This window comes from Protopterus annectens, chromosome 12.part0, assembly GCF_019279795.1.
Source record: "Protopterus annectens isolate FY-2018-M chromosome 12.part0, PAN1.0, whole genome shotgun sequence".
Lineage (NCBI taxonomy): Eukaryota > Metazoa > Chordata > Ceratodontiformes > Protopteridae > Protopterus > Protopterus annectens.
In genome coordinates this window covers 393,360,177-393,384,663 of record NC_056746.1, presented here as the reverse complement: position 1 = coordinate 393,384,663, position 24,487 = coordinate 393,360,177, and the positions used below count along the sequence as shown (strand labels likewise).

Here is a 24,487-nt window from a genome sequence, read left to right as displayed (position 1 = left end):
CCACTCTGCTGGAATGAAGCCTGTAATTAGGCTGTGGTTGAACAGGGCGCTCAGTGGTGAAGCTAGTTCTTGCTGGAGATGGTGCAGAATACAGCCTAGGATATAATCAGGTCCCATGGAAGCTGTGTTCTTTGCCTTGGATAGGGCCTTTAACACTTGATCTACGGAGATGTGAGGTGTTGGTCAAGTATTGGGGATGTCAACTGGGCCTTTGGGCAGGCGATAAGGGGGTGAAGTTTGCGCTGAACCTATAAGCTATTAGGTTGGCTAAGTTGGCAGAATCAGTGTAAGTGGTACCATTAAGTACTAACTTGATACAAACTTGGGCTTTGCCATGGAGGTTCCTAACATAACTGAAGAAGGACTTGTGGTTTCCCTTTGTTTTAGAGGTTAGTTTCAACTCATAATTGGCTTTGTTTTTTTTTCACTAGTGATCTAATTTGCTTGTTGAGGCAGAGGAGGGAGATTTTCTGATTTGGAATTTGTTTCTTTTTACCCTTGGACAACAGTTTCTTTCTTTTGTTGTAAAGCCTGTTGATAGAGGATGTCCACCAGACAGGTTTGTGTTTCCTTGAGGAGCAGGTTTTAGTTCTGTTGGGTATGGCTGAGTCCATGCAGTTGTACAGGTGCTTGTATACTGCACTGGTGTACTGTTCAGCATAATTGTCTGCATCCTTTGAGGGAGGCAGTGGTGTGAAGCTGCTGATCAGCTTTTGAGAAGTTTTTTAGCCTGGCTATGGTTGGGAAGGGGTTGGGTAGGACAGAAACTTTGAATGAGACAGAATGATGATCTGATCTCACCAGGGAAGAACATACTATGAGAGTGGTGCAATGGTCACCCATGTTGGTGAGAACCAAGTTCAGTATGTTATCTCCCCTTGTGGGGGATGAGACCAGCTGGTTTAGTGCATTAGAGCTGATGAAGTCAAGGAATCGTTGGGTGAGTGCATTAGTGCAGGAATAGTTCACCCAGTCTATGGTGGAGTAGTTGAAGTCACCAAGGATCAGGGTGTTAGAGGGTACCTTGATGGAGTCAAGTATGTTCAAGTAGGAGGAATGGGTGTCCTGAGACATGTATGGGGGTCTATAACTGGCTATAACTTGGATGGGTGTCTTGCCAAGTGTCAGTAGCACCTAGAGTAATTCCAGTGCATCATGCTGGTAAACCAATCTGGAGGTGTGCCTGTCTTTAATGAAGATATAGACTCCACCACCTTTAGTCTTTCCAGCCTCATTTTGGAGTAAGAAAGTGTGGAATGAGGTATAGCCTGTTAAGACAGGGGTGCTCTCTGCAGCCCTGAACCAAGTTTCCATGAACGCACAGACATCGGAATCTTCCAGTGTGAAGAGAGCCTCCAGTCAGTGCATTTTCAGATTAAGGCTCCTAGCACTGAGCAGCATGACCTTCAATTTGCTTTTTGACAGATCTTTCACATTGGGAGACTTGTCTTTAGGACATAGCCTTAAAAAGGTACTATGGGGGAGGCAAGAGCCTTGGCCAAGATCCAGAACCCCAGGGGTGACAGGTGGAGGCCATCTCTGGCAAACCAACGAGGTCTGTCAACCATGTCATCCCAGGCAGACAGATACTGGATCCCCTTAGAAAGACACCAGAAACTAAGCCAATTGTTGAAGTCAATCATTTTTTGTTGGCATTGTGGCATTATTCTTGGTGAGGGTAGGATGCTGCTCAGAACTAGGGTCACACCTGCCTGGAGCACATATTCTGAGAGCTCAATCATGTCCCTCTTCATTTAGTTCAGGGAGGTACATCTCAAGTCATTCACACCAACATGGACAATGACAGAGTTATATTTGTACCTATTCTGGAGAGACTTAAGTGCGTGCATGATGTGGCAGATTCTAATGCCTGACAAACAGGTGACTGTTATCTTCTCCTTGTTGAGCCTGGTGAGGGGGACATCAGTGTGTCTCACTATTGAGTTGCCAATGACTAGTATGTTTGGTTTATTGTTATGCCTACTGGGCTGTGTTTGTGAAATACTGGTGTGTTAACTACTTTGTCCCTGATGTGTATACAAATAACCATGTTCGGCATCAGTAATAATTCAGGTTATATTTTTTTGGATGAGAACAGCAGGCCTTGTTTTTTTCTCAGGTGTTACACATTTTTCTACAATGGCTACAACATCACAGTACAGCCAAGCAACTGCTTACCATTGAGAGGATGACCAAAGCTGGAAACACACCCATGACCATGTAGCATATCAACTCCACAAGCTTATATCTGCAACATAACAAATGACACACAAGTGAGAGAAAAGACAAAGTGACTTTTTCATGAAACACGCATTTGTTTTCCTTCACAGTTAAAGTTAATTCTTGAACTTCCTCATTGTGTTTTATAATGAGCAGAAGAATGCTGCTCTGATACAGCAGTGGCAGCCTTTACATATTTTTTCACTTGCAATGAAAGCAGTGCTTCAGAGCTGTGATGATAAGCAATGTTCTAAATCCGAGGCCCTTCTGGTAGCAGGGTAAACAAGACAGAATCTACATTACTACCAGTAACAACAGCAGCACTGTAGAATCATTATTAATGAGACAGAAGTGCAAAGTTTAGTATCACTCAGATAAGTAAGCTCAACGTATCGATCGCCAGAATTAAAGAAATGTGCACTGGAAGCAATTCTGCTTCCATAAAGCATACTGCCAAGATAAATGCCCTTTGAATTGTAGTACTTTAGCTGATTTCCCAAAAATAAGTTATATTTAAAGAAACTGTGCATTTCTACCATTCACTATCAAAGCTGTGGTCAACAGACTACTGACAAAGGAATTTGTTTACTATGTAGCATTTTCTGATTCCAAGTAGCAGAACATACTAGTCAAGTCCAGTTACCTAACCTGTATTATCTGCATATTACATATTTATAGTAGATGCATGATAAGTCCAGTTACCTAACCTGTATTATCTGCATATTACATATTTATAGTAGATGCATGATAAGTCCAGTTACCTAACCTGTATTATCTGCATATTACATATTTATAGTAGATGCATGATAAGTCCAGTTACCTAACCTGTATTATCTGCATATTACATATTTATAGTAGATGCATGATAAGTCCAGTTACCTAACCTGTATTATCTGCATATTACATATTTATAGTAGATGCATGATAAGTCCAGTTACCTAACCTGTATTATCTGCATATTGCATATTTATAGTAGATGCATGATCTTTTTATTAGACAAATCTGCAACTTGCAGCCCACATTACAGGAGATGAATGGGAAATGTCAGAGCTTTAGCAGTTATTTCACAATACAGCAGTAAGTGTAATTTTAACATTGACTTTCTCGTATTTTATTTATGACTACGAAGAAGGTTAATAACTACTTCCTGTGTTCACTCTCATCCCAAAGGAGGGTATATGAATTTAATCCATTTGATACACAGCTTCTTTTTCTGACGTCCACTCTTTTGAGGAGGATGAAACACAGCCCTGAGGTTCCTCAAATTTGATCAGATTAAATTTTAAGATGGTAAAGTGACTATTTAAGAATTAAGAGATTTTGGGCTCATAAAGTCTGAACAGCTAGAAATATTAGATATTAAGTCATACTGACTGTTTTCTGATTTCCTGGCATTACTTTTTTTAAAGAAGGCAGTTCCATCCATTTCATTCACTATCACTGTTCTGACAAACTCATAGACACTTGGACAACATGTTCTCCAAGTCTGGAAATTTACCAATAATAGTCCATTGTGTAAGGGTGATCTTTCAGCTGAAATCTGTAATTATCAGCATATTTTTCCTTCTGTGCCATCTTGACAGTTTTGGAAAAATATGTATATTCTCAAGTTTATCATTACATCAGCAGTCATGGCTTACTTATTGTTTGCCCTCAGCATGGATTTTGCTCTGGTCATCAAACAACACAGCTCATAACAGAATACATATATGCTGAACCTATCCACAGTAAAGTTGCTGAAACTTTGCTCCTTGACTTGTCTAAGATGTTTGGCAGTGTCAACCATCAACTCTTTCTATGTAGGATGTCAGCCATTAGACAATCCATTAATACTACCCAGTAAACCAGCACCTACCTAAGAGCCACACTTCAGGCTGAAAGATGGAATAATATGACTTCTTCCTATATGGCAGGTCCTTTGGACATTTCAAATGTCACTGCACTTGGCTCATTTCTATTTTCTGTCTTTGTAAATGGCATATAAAAACCCTCTGCTGCAGTCATATTAAATCAGTGTAATGATGACCCAACTCTACTTGGTTCAAGCTCTACTTTATCAGCTTTACAGTCAATATTCAGACCTGGTTGAAAAGCTTGGGACTTGAGTCAAATGTCATCAAAGCAAAATGTATGCTATCTAGCTATTTACCTTCTTATTTATCTGCCCCAGACCTGTGTATTACATCTGTGAAACATACATCTATTCAGGCTGTGGATTTTGCTTAGTTTGTTTTTCAGTGATGGTGGGGGATATCATGAACAACAAACTCAAGTCTGACATCCAATATCAAGTCCATTATCACAAAAAACAAATCAAGGGCTATGTGTTCTATATAAGACCAAAGCATTTATGCCTGAGTGTAGAAAACAGCTACAATCTGAGTTTTCTTCTGCAGCTTAGCTGCCAGTTTCCTGCATTTTTGTCATGTGCTCAGAGCTTTTGCCATGTCATTGGTTGCCCTGGGTGATGCCATGAACTAGTGCCACCCTCAACCAACCAAAGATGAAAGCCAAAACAGTTACTTGTACTTAAATGTAACAGCACTGCAGCACTTTCATTTATGCTATATTCCAAAGAGCTATTATATACATATACTGTTTATACATACACAGGTCCTTCCTACATTTTGTTAATCAGACTGCCATTACTTTTAAGTAAAGAGGCTAATACATCTTGGCTTTCAGCAGAAGTTAGTATGTGAACATAGAAAATAGCTATTATTTATATAGCATAATAGCTGTTTGCTGGCTTCACACAGTTGCCTGTCACTCAAGCATGCAAGCAGCTATAGTCATGCAGTCAAACTACAGCTGTTTAAATGCGCCACAAGAATGTTTGCACTTCCAGCCAGGGACGAGTCAGCCCCTTTTAAAACTCACTGATCATGAGTCCTGACTGCCTGCAGCTGAGGCAATTGCTCCTTTCATATCACAGTTGCTATGGCTCTTGAGTATATCAATTTTTTTAAAACAACCACTTTTAAATTTGAGCTAGCCTACTACAAGATTGCATGTTTTACTTTTGGTATATCTACTTTTTGAAGCTTTAAACAAGTTTTCCTGGCTACAGTTTCCTCTCTGAACCTCACCCAAACAATGGATTCCAAGCTATTATAATCTAGTAAATGTGTGGCAGTATCTAAAGTATTAACTATGCAATTCTTCTCTAGACCTGATTGCTGTACTAGTTCCTTATTATTACAAGTCACTCCATCAATCAGTAGAGAAGGAGGTTTATCTTACAGCATCTGCATAGCTAAGCAGTGGAATAAACCATCTCTATCTATGAGAAGCATGCCTCTAAACAAGCCTTTGCAATGACCTTCTCACATAGCCAGTAATATGTATTATAACTGTTGGCCTATGCAACACAGCTAAATATTCATATGCTTCCCCTTTGTTCTACATTTTCAATATTTCCCTTCTACTGAATTTTCATCACATCTCCTGTCAGTTTTTTCTACTCCCATCTGATCTGTATTGTCTCTAATTCACATAACTTTGCATTTTTTTATTCATTTGTTAATAGGGTAAGCCCATTGGACAGAAGTATCCTTTACAGGGATAACGCAGAAGCACTGTCTGGATAAATAACGTGCTCAGAGCTACACAACATGCAAATGGATATGGAGGGAATCAAACCTTGAATCCTGGACTGCAGGAGCAGCTTATTAACTGCTTAGAGCTATAATTCTTTACACAAACTGCCTACCTCATCCATTCCCTATGTTCACTCATTTTTGATCTCCTCATTCTCACAATCCCTACTCCTGCCGTTAGATTCCTTGTAATTCCTAGGAAGGGCCTCTCCTCCCCTCCTTCTTTTTTTGTCATTCCATCTAACTTCTTTTCTCATATCTATCTCCCTCCACCATCCATTCTTTCTTTAAAGTTTATTGGATATTACAGCAAATGAACCAAAGTTTTTTTTTTTTTTTTGCCTTGGATTTAGAACATGCAGTCTTCTTCAGTATTCACATGTACCATATTTAAAACTACTGTTACTCTGATATGTATCTTATATCCTTCCTGTGATGTTAATCAGTATGCTTTGTATATCTACAGTGCTGCTTAAATTTACTGAGTAGAGCACCATGTTTACTGTTAACGTGTTTGCTTGTCTGCTGACAAATTACTACATATGATTTACTGCAGGACTATACTGATGTCCTTGCTTTTGTTTAGATCACATAACTAATGATGTACAAAACGTCAGCTTAAACTTGCCACTCTATCAGGATTGCCTTTATGAAGTTCTTCAGTTGTTGCTTTTGTACTGCTGATGTCTGTATCTGCAGAAGCTAGTTTTTTATTGTGGAATTTCTGCATGCCTTGAGCTCAGCACTGCAAATGAAGGCTATATCCAGTTGGATCATTAGGTCAAAATAAATCAATAAACAAAAAGAAGTAAATAAATGATGTCCCAGCATCCTCCTGATGTACTCTAGCACTAACAGCGTTTTCTACCTTTTTCTCCAGGATGAGGTCCAAACCTGATTCCAGACTTCCACCAGAAGAACTGGTCCTGGAATGAAACTGCGATTACTTCTAGCTAGATCAGACAAGGTGTTGTTTACTGGGCTCATAAATGCTACAATAGTAATATTACACTAGTCTCATTATATTATGTCCATTCAAACACAACCCCACATTTTGCATCAGAGTACATTTGTGTTTCTCTACAGCTGTATTCATGTCTAATCACACTATCACCTCCAAACCTTTTGCAAAACTATCAGGAATACACAGTACAATTAGACTCCTTAATCTTATTTAAAGTCTATTAACTTTGCAGTCACAAACAATGTGCTACTTAAATAAAGTAAACCTGGGTATTCTGTATCTGCAAATGCAACCTCAACCTCTTTCAGCTCTTTCACTTCTCCATCCTGGTTACATATCATAAATTACAGCTTAACCATGTACCAGGTGCCATGAAAAATAAAATTATCTCTTCAGCACAACACACTTGTTAGAGCTGAAAGATGCTGCCAATGTCATCTGGGTTGCTTATAACAAAACAAAAATGTTAAGATAAGCATATAACATAAAGTGTAATACGAAATAATGCAATATCACAACCTACTCATAACTTTGAAAGTGAAACATTACTAAATATTTCAAAATGTGACATAGAACTCAACACTTTCAGAAAATTCTGACCCCCCCCCCATCTCTGATTATGAAAATTAGAGCACACCAGAAGAACCTGGGGAAAATCCAACTTCAATATCTTGGGTTGCCTCTCTGTTTTGTCTACCACTCCATTTAACAACAAACCATTCTATTTTAGATGACTACATGAATGCTGCTGTCAACACCCAACAACTTTGACAGATAACTTTGGGTAACCCATTTTGTCATAATTACCAGAAGCTTCTAGTGGCATTGCTTGCATTACTTGTCATCAAGTACTAATTTCTTGATCCAGTTTCACCAAGGTTGCTTCTCACTTGCATTCGCAGAATAGAACCACTGAAAATGCAGGCTCATACTTTGTGTGTTGACTGTGATTGACCTTATGGAGTATTTCTGCTTTCCCAATGTTTAAATAACTTTGGAGTTGTTGTATATTACTAAGGACAATATACAAGGTAATGTTTTAAAGGAGGATTTGTTCTCCAAGTATTTAAATCAAAGAAGCAGGATTTGATAAGCTAGTATTTGATTCTTCACAGGGGAACTATTGACGTAAGTTATTATTTTAATGGGGCCAAAACCTTGGCCTGAGTTATTCCTAAAAACATTCATTTGCAGTTGAAGTATTTGTTTGCCAACTAAATACAAATGAATCAAATTAAAATAATGCTGAACAGTTAGCCACTATAGAGATGGACAGATATTTCAAATGGATCCCAGTGGGCTGTATTTAACCACAAATTCATGACAGATCCTAGTATTTGATTTTCACAGGGGAGGGTTTAGCATAATGGCTAAGGTATTTACCTCATAGACACAAGGTACAGAGTTTGATTCTAACCTTGGGTTATTGGTTAAGCCTCAAATGACCCTTCAGGGCAATCAGCCTAGTATTCACATATGAACCTCCAAATAGACACCTTTGTTTTGAATCAGATGGCCAATGTCACACATCTGTGTTTATATCTGTAGTGTAGATTCACTTCTGGCTATAGAACAGAAAATAACATACTGGTCTCATATTTTCAAATGTTGCACATCTGTAGTGCCTGCTACTATTACAAATATGGGTATGCATACAAAGACATGAGATTAGCTTTCTGCATATAATACCAGAACAATGTAAGGGCTTGGCAGTACTTAGAATGGAAGTTGAAACCACAAACTTGTATGAAAATGTTGTAGTAACAAAGGAGACTGTATATTTTCCATACTGCATGTATCTTGTGTCTAGTGAAGTCTAGAACTTAAAGTTTTACTGAACATTCAACAGTTGGACAGTTTTGCTATAGTTAGTTATATGCTAATGCATACTTAGCCAAATCATGCACTAGCCAGCAAGAGCTGTTGCAAATTATTACTGTCATTGTTTCATAGTGCAGGCACCTTGGAGTTGATTATAAAAAGTCTTGGGTGCAGGGGAACAAAGCCCCTTACATAAGGGCTATCACTCATAAAACTATTTTTATGAATTAACTGAAAGGTGTCTCAGACATTCTGTTTTATTTGGGACTACATCTGATTAAGTTTCATTTGGTAAGTTGTCTGACAGCCTGGGCATTTGTATGAGACCTATACTGGAGCTGCTAAGGAGAGAACAGCTACATGTTCTGCATTATGGTGACATTTGGATAGGATCCAAAACTGAAGTCAGACTGAGCCCTTCCAAACCCACACTGCAGTGCCGGAGACATTCCAAGAAAGTATATCTTGCTGCTGCCTAAATTATGCGGAAGTCAATATGAATTTATATTGCCTATTCTAGTGCTGTAATCTTAGAGATATTTTTATAACAAATAATGACAGTGGAAGCAGTCTTACATGTTGGCTTGGCTTCCTGCACAAAATAATAAAAACATCATGAAAAGTGTATAAGATGCAAAGAAAAAACAGCTTTGCATATGCATTCATATTTTTTAAATAAAATATCTGCTTTGTTTTAGAAAAATCTGCGTAGCACATTTCCCAGAATATTCAAAAGACATAGTAACACCTGTATAATATAAGTAGGTGCAATGATAACAGTGCACTATACAAACACAAAAAAGTTGCCCCTTATACGTTTCTTTTTCCAGTATTAGAGTGGATTGAAATCAACCCGAGGGGAGGTGACAGTAAATTATTATTGGAAGCTAGGGAGGTAAAATGGCAAATACAGTTAAATGTACGCCATTTTCCAGGAATAAATGAAAGTTTATATCTTTTCCCATTGTTGGTAATGAGAGCAAACAGATTTTAACATCTCAGCATTTTTATAGGAAATTTTTTGTGGATCCCCTCTTTTCGTAAGAACAATGTTTCAGCTTTATAGTTCTGTTTTAGCCTTATAGTTTTATTTAAACTTGAAATTTTAGACATCTTTTTTACAGGCTTTTTGATAAGATCTTTTATATGATTTTTATTAATACATACAGTTATTATTACATATGATGTACATTAATATGTACTAAGTAATTCCTGATTTATAGTACGTAAAATATTTCACCACTAAATGCTTTTACCACTAGGAAGATTTGTGGGATAGGCTTAATTAATTGATTAATTAATGTCAAATGACACCATGATGAGTAGTATAAAAGGGAATAACATTTGCTTTTAGCTGATTCTGATGAAGTCCAGTGTATGGATGAAAGTGCTTAATCCTTTTGTTTTGTGTGGCTAATAAAGGTTTTTGGGACTATATCCACCATGGAATTTATTGGAGTGACTGCCCGGTGTTACAATTTCTTTTGAATATTGTTGGTTGTCTGAGTAACGCTGTTTCTAATCATGTGTGGTTTACATGTCGCAGAATAACACACACTCACCTCTCGTGGAAGAAGAAAACATAAACAGTGCCAATGCTTGCCATGATCCAAATGATCCAGCGCATGTGTGAGGCCCAAGGGCCCAACTCACGGAGATTCAGCCTGATAGAGTAAAGACAGAAAAAGGGAAAGTTGAAACAGCAGTTCATTTTCACAAAATGCAACATTTCGTCTTTATGATTGCCACATTTTACATTTAAAAAGTTTTGATTTTTTCTGACCTGTTAACACATCTGACGCATGCCCAAGAAATCTGTTAAGCATGTTAGGATTTTTAGTTGAAAATAAAGTCCACGACCTAGGAACTCAATGTTGATAGCAACTTTAATTCCACAGAACTGATATTAACACAAGTAAAAATAATTTAAAAAAAATGTATTATTTTTACTTGTGTTAATATCAGTTCTGTGGAATTAAAGTTGCTATCAACATTGAGTTCCTAGGTCGTGGACTTTATTTTCAACTACCAGCTTGGTTTGATTTTGGTTTTTTTGGCTTATGTTAGGATTTTTACCCACCCTTCTGATGCAACTTTTTATCATTTGCTTTGACAGCAAAAAGTTAAAAGGCTGGATGATGGCAAATGGATTCTTTTAAATTTTAGTGGACTCAGCAGCCAGCAGAAACAATTTTGTTCAGAAGACTCACAGACTGAAAGGAATGAAAGGGTAATCTTAATATACAGATACACTCCTTGTGGTATCACACATAGCTCTCGACTTTTACGTCCAGACTTAGGGATAAAACAAAAATAATTAGAGAAAAATCCCCAAATAAGGGACAATTATTAAATGGCACTGTTAACTTAGTACTGCAAGGGGCTATGTCTTCTTATCTGAGTCAACTACATGCAATACTATTAAAATAGGTAATGCCATGGAAGAACACAGTGTAGTAGGAATCAGCCACTACAATCAAATACTCCAACGCACTACACAAGCTATCGGAATCAGTCAGAAATGGAGTACTGAGATCAGTGGAAACGTGTGTGAGGTGATGCAACAACAGGACAAGGCCAATGTGGCTACACAGAAACATGAAAGTAGCAAATAGGGAAAAAGATAGGGCATACAGGAGCTAGAAAAGAGAGGGTAGGCAGATGGAGGAGGTGCAGTAAAAGGAGACTAGCAAAAGGGTAAGAAGGAAGGTAGCACTACCACAGGCGTAAGTTGAAATGAAGATGACAGAAGAGGTCAGCAAAGCAAGAGATTCATGGCTGGGCTAAAGTAAAATGGGAAGAAGTTCATAAAATAGTGAGAGAAAGCAGAGGTTAGCAAGGGAAGGGCACAAGAGTACGGAGAGCAGTGCAACGACAGCATCAGGGAAATGGAGGGGAGAGAGAGAGTGAGAGAGAGAGAGAGAGAGAGAGAGAGAGAGAGGGAGAGAGGGAGAGAGAGAGAGAGAGAGAGAGAGAGAGAGAGAGAGAGAGAGAGAGAGAGAGAGAGAGAGAGAGAGAGGAGAGAGAGAGAGAGAGAGAGAGAGAGAGAGAGAGAGAGAGAGAGAGAGAGAGAGAGAGAGAGAGAGAGAGAGAGAGAGAGAGAGAGAGAGAGAGAGAGAGAGAGAGAGAGAGAGAGAGGGAGAGAGAGAGAGAGAGAGAGAGAGAGAGAGAGAGAGAGAGAGAGAGAGAGAGGAGAGAGAGGAAGCGAGAGAAGAGAGAGAGGGAGAGTGAGAGGAGAGAGAGAGAAAGGAGAGAGAGAGAGAGAGAGAGAGAGAGAGAGAGAGAGAGAGAGGGGAGAGAGAGAGAGAGAGAGAGAGAGAGAGAGAGAGAGAGAGAGAGAGAGAGAGAGAGAGAGAGAGAGAGAGAGAGAGAGAGAGAGAGAGAGAGAGAGAGAGAGAGAGAGAGAGAGAGAGAGAGAGAGAGAGAGAGAGAGAGAGAGAGAGAGAGAGAGAGAGAGAGAGAGAGAGAGAGAGAGAGAGAGAGAGAGAGAGAGAGAGAGAGAGAGAGAGAGAGAGAGAGAGAGAGAGAGAGAGAGAGAGAGAGAGAGAGAGAGAGAGAGAGAGAGAGAGAAAGGGAGAGAGAGAGAGACAGAGAGAGAGAGAGAGAGAGAGAGAGAGAGAGGGAGAGAGAGAGAGAGAGAGAGAGAGAGAGAGAGAGAGAGAGAGAGAGAGAGAGAGAGAGAGAGAGAGAGAGAGAGAGAGAGAGAGAGAGAGAGAGAGAGAGAGAGAGAGAGAGAGAGAGAGAGAGAGAGAGAGAGAGAGAGAGAGAGAGAGAGAGAGAGAGAGAGAGAGAGAGAGAGAGAGAGAGAGAGAGAGAGAGAGAGAGAGAGAGAGAGAGAGAGAGAGAGAGAGAGAGAGAGAGAGAGAGAGAGAGAGAGAGAGAGAGAGAGAGAGAGAGAGAGAGAGAGAGAGAGAGAGAGAGAGAGAGAGAGAGAGAGAGAGAGAGAGAGAGAGAGAGAGAGAGAGAGAGAGAGAGAGAGAGAGAGAGAGAGAGAGAAATGGTAGCTTATAGGGAGGAAACAGCACAAAAAGTGCATGGCGTACATTCAAGAGTGCTTATAAACTGACCAATGAGCTGACAGAACCCCTGACAAAGATCTTCAACAGATCACTGGCCAATGAGGAAGCACCTCAAGCCTAGAGGACAGCAAGGTATGGTTGCAAAAAAGGGATGTGAGGCAAGAAAAAAATCAAGAGAACTATATAGCAGTCAGCTTCACAGGAGCTGCAGAGCAAGTCATGGAGACACTGTAGGTGGGAAGAATAGTAGTTTCCCTACAGGACAGCAACCTCCAGAACAGCAAACAACATGGACTTATGACCACAAACAACTGCCAGTCAACACTGACCCTGTTTCATGAATGCACTCTAAGTGAACCTGAAAGAGAGAAAGTGAGAAATATTTGGTAATGTTTGCTGTTGTCTAACTGCATTTCATCAAGGCCTTTGACTCCATCTTACTCTGGCAGTTGATGTTGTTGGAATCAGGACCAAGGCTGAGGCTCTAAACTGATGCATAACTCAGTGGTAGAATACAAAGTCTTATGGTAAAAGGGTTCATACTGAAAATAAGGAGAATAACTAGTTGGCACCACAGGGTGAATTCTGGATGCAAAAAGCATCACTCTGTTTGCCTGAAATATACATGAAGGAACAAAGAATAGAACCATCTTCTTTCTGAAGGCATTAAGATACACGTATCAGGACAGGATGAAGGTAAGAGGCTAAAGAATGATTTGGAAAAGGCAGTCACAGCAGAAAGGTGACATTTGAGGCTGACTGCAGACAAAGTGCTGCATCAGTTGACAACAACCCTGCTGTGACATATCAGCTGAGAGCAGTGCAGATCATATCAACAGAGCATGAAAAGAATCTGGGGCTACTGATCACACATCAGTTTGACCAGCAGGGTTAGACTGAAAGAGCAGTGGCAACATCAGAAATAATTCTGGGATGCAGTCTCTGAGGGACAGACTCCGGCAACAAGGAAGTAATTTTCCACTTTACATGACCCAACTCAGATCATACCATGACTATTGTGAGCAGCTCTAAAGGCCATATTAAGAAGGGCAAATGATGCTGTTGGAATGATCCCAGACAGAAAAACCTCAAAAAAGATGCATTAGATGGAGGGAACGGGTATGAAGAGAGTATAAGGGAGCTAAGCTCTCCTCCTTAGAGACCAGAGAGACAGGGGGACATAATATTAGTGCACAGCATAATGCCAACAAGATGTGAAGTGCTCAACATAAACAGAAAGCACAGAAAGGTAGATGGGAGTGGAAATGCACAAACAGAAGACTGCAGGTACAAACTACACCCTGAATCTCTGAATGTACTTTTTCACAGAGAGGGTTGTGAACTCCATGTAAATGACTAACAGAATGGATGGCAGAGACAGAACTGAGAAAGACATTCAAGATAGCTGCATATACGATTTAAATGGTGCAATAAATGAAGGCTGGAACTACTTTTAAGTAAAAATAGATAATTGTATTTCCCACATGCAAATCACCCTGTCAAGTAATAAACATAAGCATTGTGGAAATATTAATAGAAATACTTGCCATACCACCTAGCATCAATGGGGATAGTATTGAAAGGAAAGATTTATTAATATTAAGATTTTCCAAAGAGAACATTGAATTGCAATGTTACAGCATAAATAAGGAAGGAGGCAGATTTAGTATAGATTATCAAGACTGCTGAGCAACCAAGTTCAAACAAAAGTAATAAATCAAACTCCAGCTCGACATTTCACTTCTTTCAAGTCAATAAAGTGAAACTAAAAAACATTGCTATAGTTCTCTGCAGTGTTTACTGTTTTCTTGCGGACAAGCTCAGTGTGGCTAACATGTATTGTCGATACTTTTTGATCTAGCCATAATGATACATGTTTGTACACTACAGATAAGGTACCCCAGGAAATGAATACAAAGTATTTATTGCAACCCAGAAATAAAATGCAATCACAGATTACCTTAAACAATATTTAAACAAAAAACTCAGGCAGTAAAATATGTTCAGGTAATTCAAGGCCATTTAATTGAACATGTTAGAAATATGTTTCTTGGAGAAACAAATGTAATAAATAAATTATACTTTTTGAAACATATTTAGTTAGAATGACATTAGAACAGATTTTATATCAGGTGCATAGTGTTCTAACTGGTCTAGACTGCAGTTGGTTACAGAAGGGATTAGCCCTGTCATGTAGACTTTAAAATAATGAAGAGTTGCTTTATCTGAAATGCACACATTTCACCTGAATGAAAAAAAAGAAATAAAGAGAAACACAGAAATGGCCAATCAACAAACATCAGTGTATTACTTTAGCAAAGGACCACAAAAATACCACTTTTTTGGGAACATGTATACGTCATATTTTGTTTAAAACAACAAAAACAATAATGATTTAGCATAAAAATCTCACTGTACATCTTGTCCAGGGGTGGCTCGTCCTATCGGACTGCCGGACTGCAGCCCTCCCACCTAGAAAAAAACAAATAAAAATCTATAAAACAAAAAAAAAAATTCACGAGTCCCGATCCTCTGCTCATGTGCGGACAACTCAGACTGCCTTTACCAGCAGTCCGGATATGGATAAAGAGGTACCCAGCAATCATTGCTGTGAGATACCAGGAATCTGTGCGGCGAGGACCACACAGAACATAGGAGCTCCAGACTGCTTCAGCCGCAGTCAGAACCAATGAGGAGGACTGCGCTGCTCTCATGGGACTTTCAGTGCACGGGCTTTGTGGATTACTGCTGGACAAAGGCTTCAGGTAGGTGTTTGGATTGTGGGCTTGCTTCGTTCGGTGGATTACTTTGTGAAGTACCGGGTAGGTGTTCGTTCGGTCACTGGAGTTTGGGCTGGTAGGTGAAGGCTTTATATCGCTGGCGTTTATACTGCAGAACAAAGGAAGGGTGTGTGTGTGTGTGTGTGTGTGTGTGTGTGTGTGTGTGTGAAATGCCCCAGTTACTATATACTGGTGGCTAGAGAGAATAAATGGTGGTGGGTAGAGATACTCAGGCTTGAACCCTGTACCTTATATGCAGGTGTTAAGGACCTGAATTCCCTACCCACCACCATTTGTAAAACAAATTGCAGATTTTTGCCTCATATTTGATCTGATCTGTTCCTCATAATATCTGTGGTTTCTAAATGTTGCAATGCTTGATATTTGATGGTGTAGTGGTAGCACTGTTGCCTCACAGCTGTAGGTTCTCAGGTTTGATTCTTGGCTGGGGTGCCTTCTGTGTGGGGTCTGCATCTTCTCCCTGTATTTGTGTGTGTTTGCTTTTGTGTCCTCCCATGTTACAAAAACATGACTGCATTATTTCTTCCTGGGCCTCTGCTGAAAATTGTTTTTTTGTTCCAAGTCAGATTGTCCTGATTAACAAATGTTAAATAAAATTGACAGGCATTTGAATTTCAGACTTCAGGTTTCTGAATGTTTAATTCCTTACATATTTGATGGTGCAGTGGTAGCATTGTTGCCTCACAGCTATAGGTTTTCTGGTTTGATTCTTGGCTGGGGTGCTTTCTGTGTGGAGTCTGCATCTCATCCCTGTGTTTGTGTGGATTTTCTCTGGTGTCCTGCCATTTTACAAAGACATGTGTCTGCAGTATTTCTCCCTGGGCCTCTGCTGAAAATAGTTTTTGTTCCGTCAGAAGTAAAATTGACAGGCATTTGAATTTCAGACTTCATATTCTTCAGAAAATACATAGTAACACAACCTTTTATTCTAGCAATTTTCTAAGTTTATAAGATGAATATTTGAAATGTGTCCTTATTTTTGGGACTGTATTACCCCATTATTGGTTTTGTCCAGGTTTCTTGTGCTAAGGTTGACAGCTATGGCAAGAACTGAATTCACTGAATATGTTTGAGGGCTGTATTCCCTCATTACTGAGTTTGTCCAGGTGTTTTGTGCTAAAAGGTTGACAGCTATGGTGAGAACTGAATTCATTAAATGATAGCCATTTAAGTTTCAGTCTTCCTCTCTTTCACAAAGCAGCTGATTTGGCGTAGTGGTATGTTGCTCTGACTGTTTTACACAGGGACCTTGGCAGTAAAATGTATGGTGGTAACACAGCATTTTTCTTTCACAAAGCAGGTCATTTGGCATAGTGGTATGTTGCTCTGTTTTGCACAGGGACATTGGTAGTAAAATGTATGGTGGTAACACAGCATTTTTCTTTCACAAAGCAGCTGATTTGGCATAGTGGTATGTTGCTCTGACTCTTTTGCACAGGGACCTTGGCAGTAAAATGTATGGTGGTAACACAGCATTTTATTCTAGCAACTTTCCAAGATTATACAAGCAATGTTTAATGTGTCCCTGGTTTTTGGCCTTTTGACCCCCCCCCCAATAAATTTGGCTTTTTCCAGATTTCTTGTGCTGCGAAGTTGAAATGCAATTGAGTATTGACTAGATTTTACAAGGAGCTGAGAGCTACAGGGGAAGAGAAGTTTAGTGCTCCTTATGCTAAGTCAGCTTGCATTGTTAATAGCACAACAGGTTGTGTACTTGCTTTTGATGCAGAAGGTTGTTGGTTCTACTCCCACAAGGGGTGAATGCTGCCGTACTGAAAAAGTTAAGATACTAACTATGAGCCTGTTATCAGTTTGCCATCCATTTCCTATTGCAATATTACTAGCTTATCATTTTTAATGTAACATAGGCAATTTATTCCTCAGGGGCATCAAACACTTTATTTTTCGATGAAACCATGAAATATAAAGGTGTTTGCTAGCAGCAACCTCTTCATTAGTTACAGATTTATTTAATGTGGAATTATTTAGATGACTTTTTTACTTCTTCAGAGATTGTGCATATTTACTGATAATGGTGGACTGTAGAATTGTGCATATTTACTGATAATGGTGGACTGTAGAAATGTGCATATTTACTGATAATGGTGGACTGTAGATGTTTGAGTAGACTTTTATGATGGAAATGTTCTGAACTGGGCAGTTTTGTCATTATGGGTGCATGCATTTTGTTTCATTGTTTACTGGAAAGATGTTCTGAATTGGGCAGTTTTGTCATTATTGGTGTATGCGTTTTGTTTCATTGTTTACTGGAAAAATGTTCAAAACAGTAGGAAGGTGTATCAAAGAGCACATGTATGTTTCATATGCAAGGGGCCTATGATTTGAAAACAGCCCAGAATTAATCTTTATCTGCCACTGGTAAAATGTATTTTCTTTGAATGTGGGTTTCAATGCTGTTTCAATGAATGTGAGTTTCAAGGGCAGAGAAGTTTTAATGCTAAGTTTGTTTAGCAGATGTCTTAGTGTTTGTGCTGTAAAATGCAAAATAAAACTTTCAAATGAAGTCCAAATCATCATAGAAGTAAATCAGTATGCACGTTAGTGTTTATGGTAAATGGAGTGAAATAGCCAAGTAATGGATCATTGGAATGGCTGCAGGGGGAGGCTCCATTCGACCATGAGTTTGTGAGGGGGAAGGGCGGCAAACTTAAAGACAGCCCCAGCTGAACTATACCTCCCAGCTGTCCAGATTTTCAAAGAATGAATAGATTTTTGCTTCTTATTTTAGGTTTGTTCCTCATAAAAGTTGTGGTTTTCTGGCAAATCATTTAGGAATTAAGTCACTAAATAATGACATACTGAGTTTCAGACTTCATAACCTTCAGAAAAAGGCATGCTAAAGTAAGACCTGTTGTTCTATCAACTGTCTCCGTTTATACAAGAGCAATTTTAGTACTGTTTATATGTTCTCCCAATATATTTGGCCTTGTCCAGATTTATTGCATTAACAGGTTGAGAGGTACATGCAAAACTGCTTTATATAATTAGGCATAGCCAAACCTCTCAACTGTCCCTGATTTTGGATCGAAATGTTGCTCTTCCCCCTAATAATCCCTCCGCAAAATAGCAATTTTGGAAGAAAACATGGAGGGTTTACAATTAAGAAATAACTGTAATAATCAGAGTTATAGATTACTTTTATTTCAGAAATGCATGTAGATTCTTTTATTTTGTCAGCTGCTCAAGTTAGCAGTACTAATATTAAAGTGTCCCTTCTTTGACAGGTTCCCAGCTGTATTGTGTGGCTATTTTATATTTTTACATCACATTTTTGGTAACTTTTTCATAAAATTGTGGGGTTTTTTGGCAAATTAGTGACAAATCATTAAAGACTGAAGTTAGAAAATAATGACAGACATTTGAGTTTCAGATTTCATACCATTCAGAAAATTCATACTAATGCAAGACCTATTCTATTATCTTTCTAAGTTTATAAGAGCAATATTTTAAAAATTGTCCTTATTTTTAGGCCTTTGTCCCACTTCTTTGTATGGCTTTGTTCAGATTTCTTGCTCTGAGGTTGAGAGGTATGACAAATGTGTCAGGGCCATCACAGTCAGCCGGAGACATTTCAAATTGTGACATACTTGTTGCACCCCACTCCCCCATGTAGTGACTCTGGATGTGTCGAAGCAAGGCAAGGAGTATTTATGCAGTGTAAATGTGCAGAGTATCCCCCCCATCCAAGGTAGACACAAATGCTAGAGTGGCTTTTCATCTGTCCTTGATTTTTGCAGAATGGTCTGGTTTCTGTCATATTTTTTGTACTGTTGATTTATGCTTATTACTCAAAGTGCCTGTTGCTCTGTGTTTAAGTAGCAATACTTTAATGACCATCAGGTAAGCTTGGCTGTGATCGTAAGATGCAAGTAAGCTTTAATAAGCATACTGTTAAAGAATTGCCAACATTGAAAGCCTTTCTGTTGTTGCCATGTAGAGAATATTTAACTAGATAATGTATAAGCCTTGGGTATTGAAATGCATATGACAGTATTTGTAATAAAGGACAGGATTACATTATTTTAAGAAGTTCATTACACTTGGAGACTTCCAATCATCTCTGCAGGCTTTACCTGTAAACTAAACAGAATGCCAATCGTGTGGTCCATAACCTATACAGTAATCCTTTTAGGCAATGTATCTTGAGCTTATTTCTTGTTTGCTTTTCATTTTTTACTTTGATCATGTTTTCCCTATGAAATAAGTAGATAGTTGTCAGGCAGCAGGTCTTTTTTTGGATAAGAAACATTTTTACAAGTGGGGGCATCAGAGATTTCTACTTTCAGCATGTTACTTGGTACTTTAATAAAGCTTAATATAAATTATAATTAGAACTGCAGTGCAAGAAGTGGTTTGAGTTGAGTGCTGCTTGTTTTTCTTATACTTGATTTTGACTGCCATTCCATTAATGTATTTAAAAAGTAATTTATTTTTTCATGCCTCACAACCTTTTTGTTTCCATCTAGATATTAAGTAAGCTGTCATGCAGCCAATGCATTGAAATATTTTTATTCTTCTACACTTCATTTTGTCTTGATTGGACTCTCATAATGACGGTTTGGCACCCAGGGCAGTGTATTTAGTTAGTTTTTGTGATTTTGAGCATAGCGCCTCCCCTTTCTAGTTGGCCGCACCCCTTCCATTGACCTCACCCATTCAGCTGTCTCCTGCAGCCCCCCTTTGATTTGAAGTCACCAGCCGCCACTGATCTTGTCACTTCACAATTTTAACATAACTAACATTTTTCTACAGTTTAAAAGTTTCTTTTTCAAATACCCTTCTATCGTTATTGTAGCATGACATACTAAAACAATCAAGTGTAGGTTCAACTGAAAATATCTATTTTCATGAAGTTATTTGCAAGTTAAGCTAATTGTTATGGAGACAATCTGGTAGCAGCTTGCACCACATATTTGCAGTGTATCATATAATTTGTTTGGTGGTTCCAATTAAACGCAGGCACTTCTAAAGGTTATATCATGTTGACTAGTATTTCAAATCATTGCAGAGAGCTTGTAGATTGCATACAGCCCAAGGTTGTCCAGTCTGGCCTCTTTCCTTTAACCTATAGTGTATATGCATTAAATTGTATCAGAACTGAGAGTCAAGTTGTTTGAGGTGGATTCTTTGTGTTCCATCATTTCATCGTACAGTAAGTCATGCCTTATCAATTTTGGATATCAAGAAGCATTACTTCTATGGTGGAAAAATTGAAAAATCTAACTACATACCAGATGACCCATGTTCAATGAATGACCAGCTGGAGGGGAGAAGGAAGTGTCCATTGCCTGATCACTCTTTCTGAGGATAGAGAAGTAAATTAGTTCACTGCATTGGTGACACCTGCAGGAATGCAGATATACTGCCCCAGCATGAAGAGCCTAGCATGCCAAAACTGTAGGTGGTCTGTTGTTAGGCAGGAGGTTGTGGATATGTGAAAGTGCACAAACTCCTATGGAAGCTATAGCAGAACTTGCAAGGCTGCTATGATGGTGGGGATAAGATAGCCTGCAGGATCAATAGGCTAGCCTACTCAATGACACATGACCTTTGCCTCCACAAGAGAACAATTGGGCTGTAGATCTCTCGATCTGCGATTGATAGATGGTGTCATGAACTTAAGTATGCAAAACAAATAGAAAGCTCAGGCAGGTAGATATTGAGCCTAGTATAAATCTTCAACAAACCAAAAACAAGACTGGCTTAAGGTAAAACAAGGATTACATTTATTTCAATTGTTGACAAGCTTCTGGCTTTGACAATAATGCTTCCTCAGGTCAGATTCAAAAAGTGATACTCATACAAACACAAAATTATATAAAGGCACATAACCAACCTCATGATACAATTTAATCCATGTTTTATCTTGAGCCGGTCTTGTTTTTGATATGAACATGAGTACTGCAAGATAATTGCTTCTTAATGGACATTATCGTTTGGTGAGGGGATGGTAGCATTCTACATGCTGTAATTTAAAAAATAATGAGGTTAACAGCAGTGTAGCATGACCTTTTTATAGCTAGCCAATGTGCCCTTTCCAAGGACAAACACTGCTGTTCTGTGGGAGATATGAGGGAGCTGAAGCAAAAGATTTTCTTGAAAGTTATTTTGAGAATGGTGATATCTGAAAAAAGATACATTCTGATGTGTGATTTTTGAACTACTTGCATGTACCTTCACTGTGTCCCAGTTTTGTGTGTGTGTGTGTGTGTGTGTGTGTGTGTGTGTGTGTGTGTGTGTGTGTGTGTGTGCGTGTGTGTGTCCATTTGTGTGTGTCTGTTTGTGTGTATCTGTGCGTTTGAGTATCAGAAGTTGATGGTCATTTGGTTCAAATGCCTTCCTTATATCTATAAAATGGCACTACCTAGAAATCCATTTTCCATAGCTGTAAAGATTAAATTTGTTACACTATATATAGTTTTGAGGATGTTGAAACAATTTCTAAAGACATGTGTCATTCGTTTAATAATAATCACATATAACTTTGCATACAATATACATTTGCAACATCATAGCAGATATAGACCTTCTGACACGCTAATGTTCTTTTTTATATTCATTAGCATGGTTAAGCATCTGTACTTCTGTCTTTAACAAAATATTTCAAAGATAAGAAATATCTGGCAAGTGCATATCTTTCATTACTAATGGTAACCACTGGAATTATTTATTTCAAAATGTTGTAAGTTCCTATATTTAAGACAAGGAAGTGTTTGTCTTAAGCATACTGCCACACTAGTACACCTTACCTGAGACTAAAATTAAATAAATTATTATTATTATTATAAAGCCTATTGTTTCCTATCTATTTGCATATTCATTTTGCTCTTTTGTAGACAGTCTCTTTCCCAGAGGACATTATCAGGTTGAGGTTCTTTACACATTATTAAAGATATAAAAAGCAATTTGTTCATTCCATTGATACACTATGCAGACCGAGAACCAAAGATTCTGTGAAGATTAAGTACACAAGGATAAGCCAAGGATAATCAAACTAAAAAGATGTTAAAGATAGTGCTTTTGTCTGTACACATTCAAGTTCAACCATACTTCTTTAGAAGTTTTGGTTAAACTGCTGATACCTGCATGAAATATGATCCTTTCATATGTAATGCCATAAAGGACAAATTTCTAAATCTCTTTATTTGTACCACAGAGTTTTGCACCAAAACCCTGAGTAATATAATACACCTGGTTAACTACCATGTGACCACATTGCATCAACAATGTGTTGGGATCCCAATAGTTCATGCAAGTACCAGCCCTTTTTTGTGTTTTTTTTTTTTTTTTGTATGCCTTTCAGTCCCATTTTTTTTCTTCCCACTCTTCTCCCATTAGAACCTTCCACCTTTTTTCAGACTCAGTACACTCATCTGCCTCTTTTTCTTCATCCCCTGCATCTAATATCCTGTATTTGTTTCCATTTCCATATGCATTTCTTTTTCATTAACTGATTTTTGGACTTCATCTTGTGTATTTTCTATACCTTCACCTTGTAGGCCATCACCCCACCCCCTTCACTTTGTTCTTTCATCATTGTATTCCATCCTTTCTTGTTTTACAGGTAGTTGAGGTAAATTGAAACTTTCACCTTTGGTTTCTCCTAAGATCTAACCTGGTGCAGTTGAAAGTGCAAAATGTAGGAATGTAAACTGTAAGTCCCATGCTCTGAACTTTCAGAAACTCCTGCTGTCTCTGCATATAAGAACATGGAATATGCATCTTTTAGTTGTAAGGTGACCATGAATGCACCGGGCATCAAAAAAGAAGGTGGAACTGTAGACTGAGCATTCTAAACTTTGGTACCCTTAATAATAGGATTACCTTTGAGAGATCTAGAATATGTCTTCATGGTTTGTCACCTTTGGTGATCGGGATGATTCTGGAATAAAATGCCTTTCTTTCCTCTCCTAGAATAACTCTTTCTATGGCTATCTGAGCCAGAATGTACCTAAGGACTGGTAAAAAGTACTCCATTTGATCAACTAGGATAATAGGTATTCCCCACAATAGGAGACAATGCCTTGAATTCAGTTATGTTACCTAAAGAGATAATGTCTAAGATGCAATTGTTTGAGGTAATCTTCACCCAGTTTTCCCTGAAGAGAGTCAGTCAACCTTCCTGGTGAAGATAGTTGGTTATCTGAGGACTGATAGAGAAAGAAGCAGAGTATTAATAGCCAAATGGATTCTGCCTGGACCAGAAGGGAGTCACCATAATCATCTTGGAGGATTCCTTCTTAATTTTCAGAAGTAGTGGAAAGGGTGTAAAAGCATACAGGAACATTCCTGGCCAAAGAAAAGAAAAGGCATCTGTCTTCCATTCCTTCCTGAATGGAGTCCTGGAATAGAATCTTACCAATTTATTGTTCAGAGAGGAGGAAAAGGGGTATGCTCAGGAAACTACCCACAGATGGAACAAATTCTAGAAGACCCCTGATTCTAGTTTCCAATTGTGAGGCTGTGCCCTGGTCCTGCTCAGGTTGCCTGCCACATAGTTTTGGTCTGATGGAATGTAGGATGCCTGTAGAGTGAGATTATGCTGTGAAGCTACATCCTAAGCTAACATGGTTAGTCTGCAAAGGGGGTCTGACATGGTTCCTCTTTGCTTGTTGATGTACCACATGACTATGGTATTGTCTGTTGTAGAGGTCCCAGGGACCAAAGATAGTTCATAGAGTTGAGTGCCTTTATCAGGCCAATCAACTCCTCGATATTTATGTGGTTGTGTTTGTCTTTGATGTCCTACACACTTTGCACTTTTATCCCTCCTGAAACTGCTCCCCAAGCAAAATCTGAAGTTTCTGTGGTGACTGATTGTTTTGGAACAGGGAAGGAGAAGGGGAGATTCAGATTTAAGGATATCTGCTGGCTCCACCAATAAATTTCTCTTGTGACAAACTCCAGCACTGGGATTTGAAAAGATAAAGGGTGCTGATACTGGAACAAAAGAGATTTCAGATACCTCTGTGTTTTTCTCACGTGGAATATTGCCAGGGGTATCATGAAAATCATAGATGCCATGAGACCCAAGTTCCTGAG

The 24,487-nt window shown here is 38.7% G+C and overlaps 1 protein-coding gene across 3 annotated transcripts in view; it reads right to left on the bottom strand.

The window, feature by feature from the left end:
- MMD2 (monocyte to macrophage differentiation associated 2) overlaps positions 1-24,487 on the bottom strand; it is a 757,289-nt gene that overhangs the window by 11,977 nt on the left and 720,825 nt on the right. For all 3 annotated transcript variants that reach the window (XM_044089489.1, XM_044089487.1, XM_044089488.1), the window contains exons 5-6: positions 10,167-10,268; positions 2,179-2,248 (exon numbers count right to left, since the gene is read on the bottom strand). In XM_044089489.1, coding sequence (XP_043945424.1) covers positions 2,179-2,248; positions 10,167-10,268 — 172 coding nt within the window. The remainder of the gene's footprint in view (positions 1-2,178; positions 2,249-10,166; positions 10,269-24,487) is intronic.